We start from the raw sequence: 21,115 nt of genomic DNA on the forward strand, positions 1-21,115 counted from the left end.
TGGTAGGCACCATGCCAAGTGCTACAGATGCTAATATATGTAAGAAATGATTCTTGCCCTTGAGAATTTCACAGTTAAGGTGGGAAGTCTGACAAGCAAATCAACCAGAGTAGAGTGAGAAATTCAATATGATTGAAGCATAAAATATTCAGGGAATAAGCAAGGATATATTACAGAATGCCTTTAATACTAAGCTAATGGATTTAGGAACAGGAAATAAACTAAGGAATTTTTATTCCATTCTGTGGGTTTAACGGAGGCCACTAAAATGATCCTGTTCTAGGGTCAACACAGAGAAAATAATAAATAGGCTTGAACCCAAAGGCAGGGAGACTAATGCAAGGCAGCTTTTATGTAAGTGCCAGCAACATATGATAGCAGCCTGTACCAGGGCAGAAAATAGAGCGGGAAGTACTGCTACGAGACAACAATCATATCAAACTGCACGTGGCCAAAGGAAGGAACTGAAAAATAAGTGAAAAATGATTGTATCTTCAGCAAGACAATGGCATCGGGGTAAAAGGACTGTTTTTAATTAAAAGAGATATAACAACTAACCACAGTAGGAATATTGCTGGATCCTGATTCTAACTAAACTGTACAGACATTTAGGGAAATCTGATTATGGAACAGAAACTGGATGGTAGTGCTCGTTAATGCCACAGGTGGATAATGATCTTATTTTTTTGATGTATGGTGAAGACTTTAGGGGAGAAGGCAATGGCAACCCACTCCACTACTCTTGCCTGGGAAATCCCATGGATAGAGGACAGGCTGCGGTCCATGGGGTCGCTAAGAGTTGGGACACGACTGAGCAACTTCACTTTCACTTTTCACTTTCATGCACTGGAGAAGGAAATGGCAACCCACTCTAGCGTTCTTGCCTGGAGAATCCCAGGGACGGGGGAGCCTGGTGGGCTGCTGCTGACTTTAGGACTGTGATGTTTGAAGTTTGCTTTAAAGCACTTTAGGGAAGATGAAGCAACTGTGGCAATATGTTGATAAATTCTGGGTAGGGATATATACAAACTCATTTACACTATTCAACTTTTATAGATGTTTGAAAATTTTCACAATGAAGTATGTTTTTAAATGGACTGCATTATTATACCTTTTCTGATATACTTGACAGACTTCTGCAAGGAGATCAAAAAGCAGCTGGAAATTCAGGCCTTGAGCTAATGTAGACTCGGAAACATCTAGGCAGTGCTGACAACTGAGGCTGCAGGGCGGAAGGAGTCACCCAGGGAGACAGTGGAGAGCTACAGTAACCAGTGTCTGAGCACCTAGAGGAAGGCCTCTGTTTTAGGAACTCACAAGAGAGAGAGAAAAGTCATGCGGGAGGGAATCAACGAAGTTGTTACAGAAGTGAGAGCTTAACCAGGAGGAGGAGAAATCAGGAGTAGATAGAGCTGTAATTAAGATCATCATGAGAAAGAAACCACAGCGTAGGGGGTCAGGAGTACGGGATCAGAGTCAGTGAGAACAGGGCTTCTTTCTGGGACATTTTGCAGGAAGGTGAGGGATAGTTAGATTGTTTCCTTAAATGGGAAGCACAACTGAGAAGGGGTTAAAAAGGATGATGACAAGAGGATCACAATAGAAATGAGAGCTCTAGTTCGCTAAGTTCTTAGCGTCTTTATAGTTTAAAGCATCTAGTTGATCACTGCGGCTTCCCTGGTGGCTCAGACAGTAAAGTATCCTTCTGCGATGCAGGTGACCCGGGTTCAATCCTGGGTCAGGAAAATCCCCTGGAGAAGGGAATGGCTACCCAATGTAGTATTCTTGCCTGGAGAATTCCATGGACAGAAGAGCCTGGTGGGCTACAGTCCATGGGGTCACAGAGTCAGACATGACTGAGTGGCTAACATTTCCAATTTATCATGGGAGAAATTGTCTTTTATTGCTAGTCTGTCCTAAAACTAGCTGTTGGTTTTGCCTTCTCAACCATAATATGCAAATTTCTTGAGGTATGTCTTGTGCCTTACTTGTACTTCCTATATAGTAGGTGCTACATGGGTACTTTCTTAGTTTCAGGGGGAACAGACCAAAGCTTAGTTCTGAGGACCAAGAAAATCAAATTCATCACTTACAATGTGAATACTAAAAAGGAGTTTGCAATGATGTAGGACTAAGAGGCTTGTAACATAAAACCAACTCGTGAGTCTAAATGTGGTATCAGGGAACTATTGACTGAAAGTACTGATTAAAAGAAATCCTACCATTTTATTTTAAATTATTTCCTATTCACCATGAATCTAAAATTGTGCTGTTGCTTTTGATTTTACAAAAACTATTCTCTTTTTTTGCATTCTTGGACATAAAATACAAATTACATTTTGCAGTTATCTTTTGCATAATTCCAAAGAAACAGAATAACCACCTAAAACAGTCTTTTCTTGGGTATGAAATACCTTGCATATTTTATATAAGGAATCTTGTCCATCTCCTCCGGTGTCCTTAAAGTAGTCATGGGCTGGGAATGTCCGGTTAATATCACGAGTGATAGCACTGTCCTGGGGAGACTCCTGTGGAAACACCAGGAAGCAGAAGGTTCAGTAGTCAGTGAAGGATGTACTTGTCCAGGCTAATACAACAAGGTCGTCTTCTAATTTACCTGCTTTAAAATGCTGCAGGAACACACATACACGCATGCCTGCGTCTTCAGGGAAGGAAAAGCAAATATTAAGAGGGAAAAAAAGAAAGAAAGAAGAGACCCGTTTCACTCTATACACCTCAGGTATACTCCATCTCTGCTGCAAAGAAGTGCAGGTGATCACCTTTCTATTGTTAAGAAGGAAAATGTGTTTCAAAACGGACTTCCCATAGGAAAACACTCAAAAGAAAGAGGCAAAATGCTCCCGTTAGACAAACTGGGTACAAAAATTGCTGCTTTAACTGATCCTTTGGCACAAAACAAATGGGCCAGGTTCTCAAAGGGAAAACAGAAGTTCCTGGATTGGAATTTACCCAGGGGCAAATGGCATAAAAACTCACATAGCCGTCTACTCAGTGTGAAACTAGACTATCAAACGCCAAGGGATTCAAATGGGCTATGGGAAAATATCCCTTGTTTTTTTTCAACCAATGGAGAAAAACTGTTTCCTCTTCTACAATGAGTAATTAAAACTAAATGAATGTCAGTAATGCACAAAATATGCCAAACACCTAGCTATTTCTAATAGCTTCCCTTTGTTAACCTTTATTTGCTCATGCGGTAAAGAATTGGAGCACAGAAACATGACGTTCTCTTTCAACAACGCATTGTCCTCATAGCTAAGACAACAGACTTGATTCTCCTCGGTGAGACTGCATTATATTCAGCACACCACCCAAGAGCCTGACACTCTTGTTTCCAGTGAAAAATTAGTAATTTTTTTTTTTGGTCTGGTAATTTCTCTAGCCTTTTAGGTAATCAGGTTCCCAGGGCCGTAAGTATTTAACAGTTGTGGAATCTAAAATAACTTTACATTAAAAAAATTATTTTACTGTGTAAATTTGACATGTAACATCATGTAAATTTAAAGTGTAGAGCATGTTACTCTCCATGAGTTGCAGAGTTGACTGAGTGACACTTTCACTTTGATACATTTATAATATATTGTAAAATGATTGCCAGTATAGCAGTATCATATTATAGTTCAGTATTACTGCCTACGTTCATACTGTGCATTAGACTTTTGGCTTATTTACTACTCATTACAAAGTTTGTATGCTTAAATACTAGTCTTATCCTTTCAACCTCCATCACTAGCGAGCTAACTTAAGCCTATGCTCTTTCTTAACCTGTAAACTATTTAAGCCTACAATGACACTGCCAAACTGCTTTCCAAAGAGATTTACTGGCAGACTATCGGGATTTTTTATTTTTCTGACTACTAGTTTTTAATGCATCATTAACAAAAGTCAGGGCAGCTCTGAGCTGTGGTGATCCCTGACAGCACAAAATGCAAGGTGAGAATTAAAGATTACAGTGGTTATCTGCCTGGTGGCAGCTTCTAGGCTGTAACACACGGAGACGAAACAGAGCTGGGGATAGGGAGAACTTCCCTGAGTTGAGAGAAGAGACAGCAGAATTCAGGGAGGGCAAGGTAGCTAGACTCTAGCTCAGAGTACCAAAGAGGAAAGCTGAACAGAAAGAGGTCTGCAAAGCTACCTAGAGGGGTCCCTATGAGTCACAAAATCATGAAGATGATAAACTGGACTTCATCAAATTACAAATCTTTAATATTAAAAACTTACTGTTAAAAACATGAAAAATGTAAGCCATGAACAGGATAAATCACCTATCAAATCTATCTGATAGGTGACTTATATCTGGAACGTATAACTCTCAAAATAAATAAGGCGACAAACAACTGATTTACAGGAAGGAGGGGAACGGCGGTAAAAGATGGAATAAATGCTTCACAGAAGACACAGAGATGGCAAATAAGCACACGAAAAATTTCAACATCATTAGTTATCAGCAAAATATAAATTAGAAGTACAATGAGATTTCTCTACATGGTCACTAAATGCTAAAATGAAAAGTACCCAATATACAAAGGACTAGCAAAGGGTGAAGAACAACTTGAACTCTCATAAATTGCTGGTGGGAATGCAAAATGGTACAAATACTATAGAAACCATTTGGAAGTTTCTTATAAAGTTAAACATATGCTTATCATGCAATTTAGTGACTCACGTCTACATAGTCATCCAAGAGAAATGAAAATAAAAATACATGTAGATACTTGAACTCAAATTTTTGTAGCAGCGTGATTCCTGATAGCCCAAACTGGGCTCCAGTGGGTTAATGGATAAAGAAACTGTGGTACATTCATATAGTGATGGAATACTCAGCAATAAAAGGGGAAAAACCCAGTGATATGCAACATGATAGATCACAAAAGCATGAGACTGTATGAAATAAGACAGACATAAAACACTACTTTCTATAATTCCATGTATATGAAACTCTACAAAAGACAAAATCACAAGGTACAGAAAGCAGATCAATGTTTGGAACGGGCTGAGACTCAAGGGAAAAGGCTGATTTTTAAGAGCTATTATAGAACTTTTTAATATGCATATTAAAAAGCAGAGGCATTACTTTGCCAAGAAAGGTTTTTCTAGCCAAAGCTATGGTTTTTCCAGTAGTCATGTATGGATGTGAGAGTTGGACAATAAAGAAAGCAGAACACCAAAGAATTGATGCTTTTGAACTGTGGTGTTAGAGAAGACTCTTGAGAGTTCCTTGGACTGCAAGGAGATCCAACCTAAAGGAAATCAGTCCTGAATATTCACTGGAAGGACTGATGCTGAAGCTGAAACTCCAATACTCTGGGCACCTGATGCAAAGAACTGACTCACTGGAAAAGATCCTGATACTAGGAAAGATTCAAGGTGGGAGAAAGGGATGACAGAGGATGAGATGGTTGGATGGTATCACCGACTCGATGGACTGAGTTTGAGTAAGCTCCAGAGCTGGTGATGGACAGGGAAGCCTGGCGTGCTGCAGTCCATGGGGTTGCAAAAAGTTGGTCATGACTGATCAACTGAACTGAACTAAACTAAGAGAACTTTTTGAAGTGATGGAATTATGATACATCACATCCATGGTACTAATTAAAACGTGTTGTATTGTTCATTTAAAGCTGGTGAATTTTATTGTACATATATCACATCTAAATAAAGGTGATTTTAAAGTGGAAAACAAACAAAAGAGAATACACATACAACCAAACAAGAGTCCCTGGATGATTCAGGTCCTTTAGATTAAGAATTCCCAGTACTAGTTTAGCTGCTGCTGCTAAATCACGTCAGTCGTGTCCGACTCTGTGTGACCCCACAGACGGCAGTCCACCAGGCACCCCTGTCCCTGGGATTCTCCAGGCAAGAACACTGGAGTGGGTTGCCATTTCCTTCTCCAATGCATGAAAGTGAAAAGTGAAAGTGAAGTCGCTCAGTCGTATCCGACTCTTCGCGACCCCATGGACTGCAGCCTACCAAGCTCCTCCGCCCACGGGATTTCCCAGGCAAGAGTACTGGAGTGGGTTGCCATCGCCTTCTCCAACTAGTTTAGCTAAATGTACTTAAAAAATGAAAATGATGCCAATTCATCTTTAAGGCCTTAAAACCAGGGTCTTAGCTTAGAGTCAGACGTATCTGGGTTTAAAAGCTGGCCTACTCTCTTACTTGGCTGAGAAACTTAAGGTAAGCTTCTCTTCTCTGGTTAGTATCATCTACCTTATAAAGTTGTAATGATGGTTACATTAAATAACCTATAAATTATAAACATGTAAAGAGCTTCCAAGGCTTCCCTGGTGGCTCAGCGGTAAAGAATCTGCCTGTAATGAAGGCGAAATGGGTTAGCTCACCTGGGAAGATCCCCTGAAAAAGCAAATGGCAACCCCCTAGTATTCTTGCCTGGGAAATCCGATGGACAGAGGAGCATGGTGGGTTACAATCCATTGGGATCACGACAGTGGAGCATGACTTAGTGACTGAACAACAACAAAGAGCTTCCAGAACTGTCTGACACATATATAAAACACCTGATAAAAGTGAAAGCAAGCAAAGCGTCCAGCACCCTGAGAGCTGGGGCTGTCCTCTATGCACACACACATCCACACACAAATAAGCACATACTCGTGCACACAAATGTGCGTGGGCACACACACTGTTATAGAGAGTACACACACACACGGTTCACAGAATGTGTATTGTTTTTACTTTTGTATATCTTATCTTCCTATAAAACTATTCACATGGGGGTAGAAACTGTGATTTAGTTTTCTAACTTTCACAGAGCCTAGCAAAATTATGACACACACTTAGTGCTTGATAAATATATCTAAGAAAAATCCAAAAGCTTCCGTAAAATTGAGTGATAACAATGCTCATGTGATCAGCAGCTCTCCCTGAACCACAATCTCTAATGCTAATGTTTATTAATTCAAGAGTCATGTGAAAGAGGCACGAAACTAAATCAGAAGAGAACCTTATTAATGATTAAAGACATTCTGACTAAATACCTGGAAAAAAACCAAGATTGCTATAATGATTGATTCTTTAGTGAGTTTCAAATTGTGTCATACACAGGCAAGAGAATAACTGTCATGGGAAACAGAACAGCGCCTGACCTTGTGCCTTCTCTTTATTTTTTAACAAAATAAGAAAGTAAGGTTATTTTAAAAAATTAAGTGCCTTCCCTTTAGGGAAGTATATTGATTTTACCAAGCCATCCCAAAACTGAAAATTTGTTTGCTCAGGGGTTTTATTATGAAATATTTCAGTAATGCCAAAAGTATAGAGAACATATAATGAATACACATGCAGATTATCAAGATTAAGAAAGCAAACATCATAGATACAAATCTGTACACCTAATTCCAATCTCATATGCCCTCTTCCTCCTTTTACAGTTAACCACTATCCTGATTTTGCTATCATTGCCAGGCATATTTTAATGTATGTGTTATGTACATATGTGTGTGTAGATGCATGTATTAACATATGCACATGAATATATACTCTTTACAGAATGTTTAAAGTATTTTCTATAAATGACATTATAATCCATGTCTTCAATAGCTTCTTTTGGTTCAATACTATATTTTAATGATTAATAAATGGTGATCTACATAGCTCAAGTGTATTTAACTCTATAACTATGTAGTTATTTATGTATAGAGTTATTTATCTATTCTACTGTAGATAAACATTTAGATGATTTAAACATTTTCCACTACAATGTGACAACAAAGATTCATGCTTCTTCTCAAAACAAAAAAGAGAAATTGTACAGAGTAAAGACTGGGTCCTTCAGCTCAAAATACAAAATAAATCATCCTGCATTTATCAAGAAAAATGACACAAAGGGAGTCTATATTAAAAATATATATTACTGTGGGTTAATTAGGGTTTCCCTTGTGGCTCAGCTGGTAAAGATCTGCCTACAATGCGGGAGACCCGGGTTCGATCCCTGGGTCGGGAAGATCCTCTGGAGAAGGAAATGGCAACCCACTCCAGTAATCTTGCCTGGAAAATCCCATGGATAGAGGAGCCTGGTAGGCTACAGTCTATGGGGTCACAAAGAGTCGGACACGACTGAGTGACTACTGGTTGTTATTCAGCCTAGGACACGTGACTTCTCTTCAGCTCAGTTTCATGTATGTATTTTTTTTGGCCACACTGTGCAGCTTGCAGGATCTCGGTTCCCCAACCAAGGACTGAACCTAGGACCCCACAGTGGAAGTGCCAAGTGCAGCCTCTGAACTGCCAGGGAATTCCCTTGAATTAAAATTAAAGCTCAGTTTTAATTTTAACAAACACATAGAGTATAAGCTAGCAACACAAAGAGAAAACTACAGGCATGTTGGGAGTTAAGAAATCTTTGAAATAAAACTGTTTCATGAATAGCTCAAACAACAATAGATCGTAAAAGTATCAGCTTCAATTGTGAAACTGCAGCATGACAAAAACTTATTGCACCCCTAGAGTCATTAAGAGGAAAAATAATTGGATTTCACCAAAATTAAAAATTTTCTGCTTATAAAATGTCATTAAAAAAAGAAATAGGCCAGTAGTACATGTATCTGAGAAGGAACTACATTCAGAATATATATAAAAACTTAAAGACGTGACCTAGTAAAATGGGCAAAAATTTGAGCGGACACATTAGATAAGTAAATGAAAAGGCAGTTACCAGGACAATGCCAATTAAAACCACAATGAGCAACTAAAAAGAATGAGTTTTTGGTGATGAGAGGAGAGCTACTACCTGGAACACTCTGTAGAGAATAATTCAGTCAAGTGGAGATCTGGAAAATCAGAATGATAATTTTAAAGCATTGAAGAAGATGACCCAAAGAAGCACTAAGTAGTTTATGAAAGGTTCAGGAACTTAAAAACAAAAAGGAGGAAGAGGACTTAAAGCACTAAAACAATAATTAAAATAAGTTTCACATTGACAAACTTTTCAAAAATGATGAATAGACATGTTATTGAGGCACATTTGAAGTTCAGCTACAATAAATTATTCTGAAAAAGTTGTAAATTCTATTCTTGAATTACATCTCCACTGTAATTGTATTTCCAAAAGAGATTTCTGGTTTTTTAAAATGTCAGATGAAATCACTCTGGAATTTTATGAAACAAAAATCAAAGTTCTAAAATAGGCTATGAATGACAGACTGTGGCTTAAGAAAAACATGAAGGTTAGAAAATTATATGAAGATGACAGAAGTACAAAAAGCTTCAAAATATTCTGTGCCAGCTGTGTCAGTCATAACAGACTGACTGATGATAAAGATAACTTGAAAATGGATACATAGTTATGAGAGAGAGATGATTTAGAAATCCAAATGTACATAGAATAGGAACACATAAAAAACTTCTCTGAAAAAACTCTGTAACTGGTTAGTTCTCATCCATCTGCCTTCCCTCTAACTGTATGATCATGAAAGTTATCAGGTAAGTAAGGAGTAAAACGCCCTTCAGAGAAGGCGATTTTGAAAATTCACATACTGCATTTCTGAAGCCTTCAAGAATGATAATAAATCGAAGAGTTCTATGTGAACCATTTGCTTAAAATATTTGGTCTTAGGAAATATGCTGAAGAACTTGGGAATAAATCCATTTGACTTGCCAGAGGCCAACCTGTACAAAAATGATCCAAAAATTCTAACAATGATGGATTTAGTAAGTTCCTATCAGAATAATGACATCATTAAATTTTAAAAGATTCTGAAAACAAATCACAGTAACATTTTGGACAATTCTTTCCTAAGAGAACACAGAAAAGAGCTTTTGTAAACCATCCAAACTCAAGTGCTTATAAAATTAAGATTTATACCATGATACACAGTCCTTTTATTCCTAAGCAGTTAAACATAGCTGATACAGGGAACTTGTTAGCATAAAGTATACTGGATATTCATAGCCAAATTAAGTAAGTCAGCCAAGTACATCTTTTCAGCAGACTGTAATTAGTAAAGCTTTTACAAATGTGAAAGTTTTTCACTAGTCAAAGCTACAGTTTTTCCAGTAGTCATGTATGGATATGAGAGTTGGACTATAAAGAAAGCTGAGAATGGATACTTTTTGAACTGTGGTGTTGGAGAAGACTCTTGAGGGTCCCTTGGACTGGGAGGAGATCAAACCAGTAATCCTGACGGAAATCAGTCCTGAATATTCATTGGAAGGACTGATGCTGAAGCTTCAATACTTTGGCCACCTGACATGAAGAACTGACTCACTGGAAAAGACACTGATGCTGGGAAAGACTGAAGGTAGGAGGAGAAGGGCACGACACAGGATGAGATGGTTGGATGGCATCACCAACTTGATGGACATGAGTTTGAGCAAGCTCTGGGAGTTGGTGATGGACAGGGAAGCCTGGTGTGCTGCAGTCCATGGAGTCGGAAACAGCTGGATATGACTGAGGGACTGAACTTACAAATGTACTTAAGGCAATCATAAAGAACAATTAAACCTTATGGGAACAAGAAATGGCAAAACTATTGTAAGGTGATATGTCCTGAAAGTTACTGAAGTCATGGCAGATGTAGTTCTTTTAATTAACTGGCTTTACGTTTTGGCTGCTTCATTTATCATAAGAAAAAAACAGCTTTACTGTCCGGAAGAAAACAAAACTGCCATACAATTGTGCAGTAGTAACATTCTGCCAACTTTCCCTGTTAAGATCCAGGTGGCAAATATTTACTCAACTCTCCTGCTGCACAGTAAAAGTAACCACAGACAATATGTAAATGAATAAGCATTTCTTCATTCTAATAAAACTTTATTTTCAAAACAAGAAGCATGCTGGATTTGCCGAAGTTTGCCAAGTCCTCTAAATATACAACATGATAACTTGTCACCAGCAACATGACCAGAGAGAAGATCTTTGGAAAGATTTAGACTACACTGATATGTTACTGTTGATTAACTTCCTATGTTTTACTTGCAGAAATTTTACCATAAACAAGATACCACAACTTGAAATGTATATGCCTTTGAATACTTTTTCCCCATGTAATATAATGAATGTTAAAATATTTGCTGTATTTTACAAAAGTCAACTCTCCAAAGTGTACATTTCTACAGCAGCAATGCAGTAAAGATTTAAAATGAAACCCTATAATTATAGTGGCATATTGTCCCTTATATTTCAAGCAGTAACACAAACAGTATACACAACTCAGGAATTCTACATACACTTTAAAACATATTATACTGGCTAAAATAAAAAGACAATACCAAATGTTGGTGAGGATATGAAACAACTGGAACTCTTTAATTGTTGCTAGTGGAGATATCAAATGATACAACCAATTCAGTGACTTACAAGGCAGTTTCCTGTAAAGTTAAATAGGCATTTACCCAGACCCAGCAATTTTATTCCAAATTTCACTTTGTTTCACACAGGAGAAACAAAACCATGTATCCAAGAGGAAAAAACATATACAATAATGTTTATAATACTATTATTTGGAATGGCCAAAAACTAGAAACCTCAAATGTCCATTAATGGGGGGGGGGAGACAAACATATTACCATTCATATAACAGAATGCATACATACGTTGCTGGAAATAATTTTACTAAAATACTATAAATTAATAGCACTTTAAAAATGTATTCACTAAACAAATACAAAGAATTAACACCTCACACGAAAATCTGAATCTTTATTTCCCGTTCCCATACTCTTATAAAATAGGACTAGTCACTGTTCCTCAAACATCACCCCAAATTAATGATACAGCTTTAAGTTTTAAGTGGGAGCCACTCGGTTGTGTCTTATTCTTTGCGACCCCATGGACTTTAGTCCGCCAAGCTCCTCTGTCCATGGAATTCTCCAGGCAAGAATACTGGAGTGGGCTGCCATTCCCTTCTCCAGGGATCTTCCCGACCCAGATTGAACCCAGGTCTCCTGCATTGCAGGTGGATTCTTTACTGTGTAAGCCACCAGGGAAGTTCAATGATACACCTGCATTAAAAAAAAAAACAAATCTAACCTTTAATTTTCTTAGTATAATAACACGCCCTTTTTTTTCTTATTTTAATAAAACATTTCTGCTTCCTTACAATTATAATAATGGGGAAAAAGAGAGATAATTTCACAACTCAAATAACTGTAGCTTATATTTGGTGAGCATATGCCTAGCTTTTATATAATTATTTTTTAAATTGAGTTTATATTGTTTTGAAAATTAACTTTTACTAACTGCAAAATGTAGTGAGCCTCTTTTTCTGTTATTTGACAGTCATCCTATCCTAGCATTTTTAGTGGACAGTAACACAGCCATACCAAAATTTACCAGGCCGAAGCTCATACTCCGGTATATTCAGGCTGTTCTACTACTTTTGCTATAAACAAGGCTGTGAAGCAGAGTTGTGATTCTGAAGCGGAAGAAATGATTTGTGCAATCACTCTTTTCCCTAAAAGATCCAGCATAACTCTTGTGTTTTGGGATTTGAGTTGCAGTGCCAATTTGTCCTCCAGAAAAGTTGTACACTCCCAATTCATACACGACATTGGCATCACCTTTACAGTAACTGCCCTCCTGTTTTGGAACTGTCACTTATATACTGTCTCAGCTTCCTTCTGGTCTATATATAAAGAACTGTCTCTAAAGTTGCAGAGAATGGCATATAAAATTTACAGACTCCATCCCACTCTAACTCCAATGCATTTTTTGCTGAACCCACGTTGACAAATATAGAGGGGAAAGAAAGGCACTATCATGCAAATATTCCCTTGCCCTGTCAGTTGAGAAGCTTCCGAAGTGGCTCAGTGGTCCTGTCAATCCAGGTGCCACAGGAGACATGGGTTTGATCCCTGAGTCAGGAAGATCCCCTGGAAGAGGCAACCTGGAAATGGCAACCCACTCCAGGATTCTTGCCTGGGAAATCTCATGGACAGAGGAGCCTGGCGGGCCACAGTGCATGGGATCACAAAGTCAGACACGACTGAGCACACAGTCAGTAAGCCAGCAATGAACACATCTTGTGCCAGGATCTTGGTTTCCAATACCATTTACCAATAAAAGGAACCAGGCTCCTTATGGAAAAGATTGATTCCAGGACTGGGGCAGGAAATACACAAGATAATCCCAGAACATTGAGAACTGGCAGAGGATTAGGAAGCACTTCCCTCCAACTCACACCACAAAGAAAACCCATAACCATGGGAACATGTCAAAGGAAGTATGTGCCAAACATAGTTTCTAGTAGCCACAGCTAGAACAATTTATTTGAGCAATAAAATTAATGAAGTAATATTATATTTTAAGCTAAAGTATAAAATAAATATCGATGGGTCTATACTTATATAAATAAATGAACAAATAAGTAAATAAATGAGGGCAGAGGGGAAGAGGCAAATCTTCCAGAGAGAGCTCCAAATAATTTATGTAAACATCCTGCCCTCATGGAGGGAGCCCACTCCTTTGCTGGTTGTGCCCAGAGTCTTCCTTCAAAAGAGTACAGGATGGTAAGGGGGCGAGAAAAGTAACAACACTGAAGAAATCTGACCGACATGCCCTCAGTCGGATGCTCACGGTGCACACCAACAGTGATAAGTCACGCTGATGGCACAGCACGCACCCTCGATATGAGGTAATGAAAACGGGAGTTGGCTACGTATTCTTCTTCCCCCAGACTCATAAACTTAGGAGAAAAACACCAGGCAAATTCCAAATGAGGGATATTCTATAAAATACCTGACCAGCATTCCTTATAGCCGCGAAAGTCATCAAAAACAAGGAAAAGTCTAAGAAACTGCTACAGACAAGAGAAGCCTAACAAGAGAGGAAGACTGAACAAAATGTAGTATCCTAGATGGGATCTGCAAGAGAAAACGGACATTAAGAATAAACGATGGAAAGCTAAAGCATGGACTTTGCTTAATAGTAATGTGTCAATGTTGGTTCACTAATTGAAACAAATGTACCATATTAAGATTTGCACTTACTTAGGCACTCAATAAAATGCTGGACTGAATCTGTGGAATACAACTGTTGAAACGAATGCTGTAGGTACAAGCTCAATAGTAATAAAAAGAGAGTCTCTGTTCATGTAATTAATTTTTAGGTGATTTCTTTCTTGTCCCCAATTCCTAAGCTCTTTTTAGTGTATATGAGAAAGCACCAGCGAGGCTTTGTTACTTAAAGTGTAAGGCTTGTCTAAAATAATTCGTGCAGACAAAAATCTAAGGAAATAACATTTGTGCTGTTTTTTGGTCCCATCTTGGTTTTGAAAGTCATCCATTAGTTCAAATCACAGTGGTACCAGGTTCTGTAATTTTTCTGGATGACTATTTTTATAGCTTACTGTGAGAATTGGCTCACTGAGTAACTTCTCAGGATTAACAAGGTACTGGGAACTGACGGAAACTCTTTGAATACACACCCTTTGTAAACTCAAGTTGAAAAATAGAAAGCTAAGAATGGCAGGAAGAAAAAGAAAGTACCCAAACAAAGAAAATGCAGTGGAAGGCTGCCATGAGAAATAACCAGCATAGAGAAGATTATTATTTCCAAAGTAACTTGTTGCTTAAAGAAAAAGTCAGATCTTCTTAAGATTATTTGGAATGCAATAAATGCTTTGTTAAAAGCCATCATGTAATACTTAAGAAAACAAAACAAGTCCACTCAAATCCCCCATGCTATATCTTATCTTCACAATATATTTCACAGAAATAAAATAATTTTTTTGGCTACATTTTGCTCTTTAAAAGTCAGCTACAGATTGTCAGAAGTGATTTTAAAGACTTAGTTTTTTAAATTCCCTAGAACAAAAACTTGAAGGAAAAGGAAATTTAAGAAGTACTATGCTTAAAAATGAATAAATAAGGAGTAAAAACCTTCTTGAGGTAAAATCATTTTCTTAATGTTTTATTTCCCAAATCTCTTCCTTATTTACATTTTCTTACTTCTCTGAATTGTAAATATTCTAATAAGGTACACCTCAATGCCTCAGTAATACGCGGTATAGGGTATTTGTAGGAAACAAACTGTGTGTGCAAGCATGTTTAGTTGTGTCCCCATGAACTGTAGCCCACCAGGCTCCCCTGTCCGTGGAATTTTCCAGGAAAGAATATTGGAGCGGGTTGCATTTCCTACTCCAGGGGATCTTTCTGACCCTGGAATTGAACCCATGTCTCCTGCGTCTCTTGCATTGGTAGGTAGATTCCTTTATCACTGTGCCAACTGGGAAATCCATAAAATGTATTAAAGCCCCTCAATTCCATTTATAGTTTAATCGGTAAGAATTCTAGAAATAAATATCTGTTTGATGGGCTCACTTAACACTGACAGCGTACATTTTTATCTTAAATTCAGATTTTAAGAACATAAAAATGTGTATCTGTGCAAACATAATTTTACTTGTCCCTATATAACTAGCATCATTTATCTGCAAATTAGTTTTCTTTCAACTTGCAATGCTGTTATTCCACACCAGTGCAGTAAGCAGGAATTTCAGTGTAAACCAGATTTGTGGGTAGACACAAGTTTGTATATTTATCCTGGTGATTTACTCTCAAATACAAAACTCGTAATTCTAGTAAAATATAACATTTAATAAAAGACTTTAAAAGCTCAACCAAAGGAAGGTAAGAAATTAATCTTTAACATATTTAAATAACTGAAATAGGTATTCAGTAATTGGGGCTTCCCGGGTGGCTCAGTGGTAAAGAATCCACCTATCAATGCAGGAGATGCGGGTTTGATCTTTGGGTCAGGAAGATCCCCTCGAGAATGAAAAGGCAACCCACTGCCTGAAAAATTTCATGGACAGAGGAGCCTGTTGGGCTATAGTCCATGGGCTTGCAAAGAGCTGGACATGATTGAGAGCCTAAACACATTCAGTAATTAATGTTTCAAAATTTCCACTCCAAACACATCATACACATAACAAAGTGTAACCAGATTTCCACAAACATGTAAGTAACTGAAGGCATTTCATAATCTGGCCACAACTATGTGAAGACTGGAGTTGGACCTCTGACAAATACCAAAGACAGATTTTAGGCGCTATACTGAGGCCACACCAGGTAACAAAACACAATGTCACAGAATACTGACTCTGGGTCAAGCAGTTCTACCTCTAAAAACTGCCTCTCCTACTTGCTAACTGTATGACCTCGGACAAGTCACTTAACTAGTGTGAGCCTTAATTATCCCTATCTGTAAAATGTATGCAATGCTCACTGTCTTACAAAGTTTATGAGAGGAAATTAAATACTGCATGGGAAGCAGGTAGCATTAGGCCTTGTCCATCAGTAACAGCTTTTTCCCATCAGACTTGAGATTTATGATGCTGGCGTATTTCCAACCTTGGGAGAGAAGCCAAAAGCAAAATATGTATTTGGCAAATTTTCCCATATTTGAAACTTAGTGAACTGTGAGGGATCTGCAATTTTAGATAGCATCCAATTCAGAAATCCAATATATATTATTGACATAATTTGCTTTAACCACATAAAATTATAAAGAAGATAAATCAAGTAGCAGAAAAGCTGACCCAAAGTATAAATGGTGCAATAACTTTTTCAAACCTATGAACCAGGCTAAGCAGAACACTCTAGAACTCAGGATAAAACAGCTTTGCTGATTATCTTTTAAAAACATCATTTCTCAGAGGCAAAAATCCATTTGGGTTTCTCTATTGACTCATTTAGTAAAGACTTCATTTACTTCAAGACCATCAACTAACCCTACCCACACCTAGTGCTACTAACTCTTCTTTCCTCTTGTTTCCCTTCCAGTAAGAAAACAACTTGCCCCAAATATAACACAACAAGAAGACAACTATATTCTATAATCAATGAACATGCCAAACAATCTTTTATTGCAGAAAGCAGACTCCAAAAGCATCCTCCAGAAATGTTTGCCAACTAGGTGCCTCTAACCTTAAAACGCTTTAGCATGGTTACCAGCCAAACAGTTACACACTCATTATGTTGGATCTATATACACAGTGTAATAGAAAATTAAATGGCTTCAAAACATGACTTTTTAATAAAATAAGGTACGGTTATCACATTGTTTCAATCCAAATATGGCATCATAGTGGCATTCTAAAAATAAATCTAAGTCCCATGTGAGATTCAGCCTTTTAGCTGTGTTCATTTCCTTTTAGGGCTCAAGTTTCCCACAGGAAAACTATTCAGTGCTTTTGGCAAAACTGTCCCAAATCATGTATAGATAAGGCACAACTGCTAACTGCACCGTCAATCTTTTCCTGCTTTGCTATTGTTGACTCTCCTTCACGTTACCCCATCATGGAGAGGCCCAAGCAGCAGAAAATGCTCGAGAACTTTCATCTGACAAAAGTGAAGACAGTGAGTGTCACTTTGAGTAAAAGGTGTCAAGGAGGTAATTTATGAGTCAGCTAAATTAGAAGACAAAATTATTTTATATACAGTCACATTTCAAATGTTTCTGATAATTGCGATGAATACCAAATATTTCAACTGTATTATTATAAGTAAAAGTGCATATCAAATGCCCTTTTAATACTTCTTAAAACAGATTGTATTATTTGACTGATACCATTCATCTAAAGATTTTATAAAGTGTTACATGCTAAAAATAAAATCTTCTCAAAATCACTCTCAATATAGAAGAAAATTCATGTTTAAGATTTTAATTTTCCAAAGTAAAGAGTTAATCTTCAGAAAAAATCCTGCTTAGTTGCTTGGCTGTGTCCAAGTCTTTGTGACCCCATGGACTATAGCCTGCCAGGCTCCTCGGTCCATGGGGATCCTCCAGGCCAGCATACTGGAGTGGGTTGCCATCCCCTCCTCCAGGGGATCTTCCCAACTCAGGGATTGAACCCAGGTCTCCCACATTGCAGGTGGACTCTTTACCATCTGAACCATTAGACTACCTAAGAAACAACTAACAAGAAATAATTAAAGATTTAAAAGCTATCTTATTATATTATTATTGTATAAAGGTATAATCAGTTAGATCTTTGTGTACTAACCTAAAAACAGCATAGGGAAATATAGTCAATCAAGCTCTATTAGTATCTATGTAGTAATGGCTTATTAGATAGGCAGTAAGAGCCCTCCTGGAATTAAATTTTTTGTTTTTCTATTTAAAATTCCTGGGAAACAGCAACTTTAAAACAATAAGCAATGATATTCAATTTTATTTAAGCAAAAACTTCACCCTCCAATCTCACTAGCAGTACAAATAATACAAATGAAGGCTTTCTAAAATCATGTTTCATATATTTTTACTTCTCCTAACAAACATTTCTGAAGTGACTGCTACTGATAAAGAAAACTTGTTAACTAATTAAGATTTTTCAAATCTTAATTTGTTTGGTCGAAAGTACCAATGAAAAGACTTTTTATTTTATTTAATCCACATCAAAATCTGAACACTTTTCCAAAGCTGCTGGAAATGCCCAATTTCTAAGCACTTGACCAATGCTGAACAATCCTTTGGACTTATTTTTTGTCATGTTTGAGCCAGGGAAGTCTGAGACCTGGACTTTAGTCCCAGTTCTGCAACTAACTTAACTGTATCACTGCTCTGGGTCTCCCTTTCCCGATCTGAGAAAGGAAGAGTCTAGATTATGAACTCTAAGGGATCCTGTAGCTCTGTCACTTTAGGATTCTATATTGATGTTATTCACCTACTCAAAAACCTAAAGTCCATCTCCAATTCCTAAAGAAAATCACATCCCTTAGCCTTTAATTCCAGATCAGGTAGCCCCAAATTTATCTTTCTGACCTTATTCCATTATATCTCAAATTGAAACTATACTGCCCTATTCACAAGGAAGCTAACAGCAGCTGCTAACATATACTGAACATGTACTAACATATACTGAAGCACTATGCTGAGCTTTACATGCATTGGCTCAGTAATCTTTACAGTATTTGTAAGAGACAGTAAGTACTATTCACAACAGAAACTAGGAGGGATTATGAATCTTGTCCAAGGTCTCACTGTTACTAAGTGTCAGGGATAGGATTCAAACCCAGGTCTGCCTGCCTCTCAAGCACATACTTTTAATTACTACATATTATACCTCAGACATGCAGATGAAACCACCCTTATGGCAGAAAGTGAAGAGGAACTAAAAAGCCTCTTGATGAAAGTGAAAGTGGAGAGTGAAAAAGTTGGCTTAAAGCTCAACATTCAGAAAATGAAGATCATGGCATCCAGTCCCATCACTTCATGGCAAACAGATGGGGAAACAGTGTCAGACTTTATTTTTTGGGGCTCCAAAATCACTGTAGATGGTGACTGCAGCCATGAAATTAAAAGATGCTTATTACTTAGAAGAAAAGTTATGACCAACCTAGATAGCATGTTGAAAAGCAGAGACATTACTTTGCCAACAAAGGTCCGTCTAGTCAAGGTTATGGTTTTTCCAGGAATCATGTATGGATGTGAGAGTTGGACTGTGAAGAAAGCTGAGGGCCAAAGAATTGATGCTTTTGAACTGTGGTGTTGGAGAAGACTCTTGAGAGTCCCTTGGACTGCAACCAGTCCATCCTAAAGGAGATCAGTCTGGGTGTTCATTGGAAGGACTGATGCTGAAGCTGAAACTCCAATACTTTGGCCACCTGATGCGAAGAGTTGACTCATTGGAAAAGACCCTGATGCTGGGAGGGATTGGGGGTAGGAGGAGAAGGGGACGACAGAGGATGAGATGGCTGGATGGCATCACTGACTTGATGGACCTGAGTTTGAGTGAACTCTGGGAGTTGGTGATAGACAGGGAGGCCTGGTGTGCTGTGATTCATGGGGTGGCAAAGAGTCGGACAAGACTGAGCAACTGAACTGAACTGACACGGTCTCTATTAAGTATATAGATGCTCCTTGGAAGAATGACAAACCTAGACAGTGTATTAAAAAGCAGAGACATCATTTTGCTGACAAATGTTCAAATATTCAAAGCTATGGTTTTTCCATAGCTTCTCCAGTCATGTATGGATGTGACAGTTGGACCATAAAGAAGGCTGAGCGCCGAAGAATTGATGCTTTCAAACTGTGGTGCTGGAGAAGACTCTTCAGAGTTCCTTGGACAGCAAGGAGATCAAACCACTCAATCCTAAAGGAAATCAACCCTGAATATTCATTGGATAAAGAGTTGGTGTTGAAATTCCCATTACTTTGGCCACCTGATGTGAAGAGCTGACTCACTGGAAAAGACCCTGATGTTGGGAAAGACTGAAGGCAGGAAGAGAAGGGGATGACAGAGGATGAGATGGTTGGATGGCATCACTGACTCAAAGGACATGAGTTTGGGCAAACTCTGAGACAGTGAAGGACTTCTCTGGTGGCTCAGACGGTAAAGCTTCTGTCTACAATGAGGGAGACCTGGGTTCGAGCCCTGGGTTGGGAAGATCCCTTGGAGAAGGAAATGGCAATCCACTCCAGTACTGTTGCCTGGAAAATCCCACGGACAGAGGAGCCTGGTACGCTACAGTTTATGGGGTCGCAAAGAGGTGGACACGACTGAGCGACTTCACTTCACTGAGACAGTGAAGGACAGGGAAGTGGTTCATGGGGTCACAAAGAGTTGGACACGACTTAGTAACTGAACAACAACATTTAGGCCTTTGGAGCTTAAATACTTTGTCAGTTTAATTTTTTCCTAATAAAACTCATTTTTAAAGTTCAGTTAAAATGATACCTCTTTACCACTTCAGTCCCAACTTTCTTTTCAATCTGTAAACTATTAAAGCTCTTACTGTAATCCCCAGTGACTTGTTCCTTGATAAAGTGCATCTAAATATATGGATCTTAATGTCGGAAAACTTTAGGACTAATTCTCCTGTGGAACATATTATAAAAGCAGAACAAAATACATAAAACGGCAATAATATAAGGGAGTAAACCATCAAGGCAGGACTTGAGAGGGTTATGATCCCCATGAGAAAGAGGCTCACCAAGCCCCTCCACATTCACCCAGGGTCTTTCCTCTGAGGGTATAAGCTCATTTCCAGCAGGCCCTGTAAGTTACTGGGAGACTGACTCTGCAACAAGAAAATAACAGCGGCAATCTTTCATTGAGTTTCTATGATGCCATCGTGCACAATTCTATATCCTTAAGATGTGAAAGCATCATTTTTTCACAATAATTCTAACAAG

The 21,115-nt window shown here is 38.2% G+C and overlaps 1 protein-coding gene across 7 annotated transcripts in view; it reads right to left on the minus strand.

Moving 5' to 3' along the window:
* The window catches only part of RABGAP1 (RAB GTPase activating protein 1), a 161,764-nt gene that overhangs the window by 37,207 nt on the left and 103,442 nt on the right, over positions 1-21,115 (minus strand). For all 7 annotated transcript variants that reach the window (XR_011255497.1, XR_011255498.1, XM_069582468.1 and 4 more), the window contains one exon: positions 2,415-2,528. Coding sequence is in view for 4 of the 7 variants with exons in the window: in XM_069582468.1 (XP_069438569.1) it covers positions 2,415-2,528 (114 nt within the window). In the remaining 3 variants the exon portion in view is untranslated. The remainder of the gene's footprint in view (positions 1-2,414; positions 2,529-21,115) is intronic.

The sequence above is a fragment of the Ovis canadensis genome, chromosome 3 (genome assembly GCF_042477335.2).
Source record: "Ovis canadensis isolate MfBH-ARS-UI-01 breed Bighorn chromosome 3, ARS-UI_OviCan_v2, whole genome shotgun sequence".
Taxonomy (NCBI): Eukaryota; Metazoa; Chordata; class Mammalia; order Artiodactyla; family Bovidae; genus Ovis; species Ovis canadensis.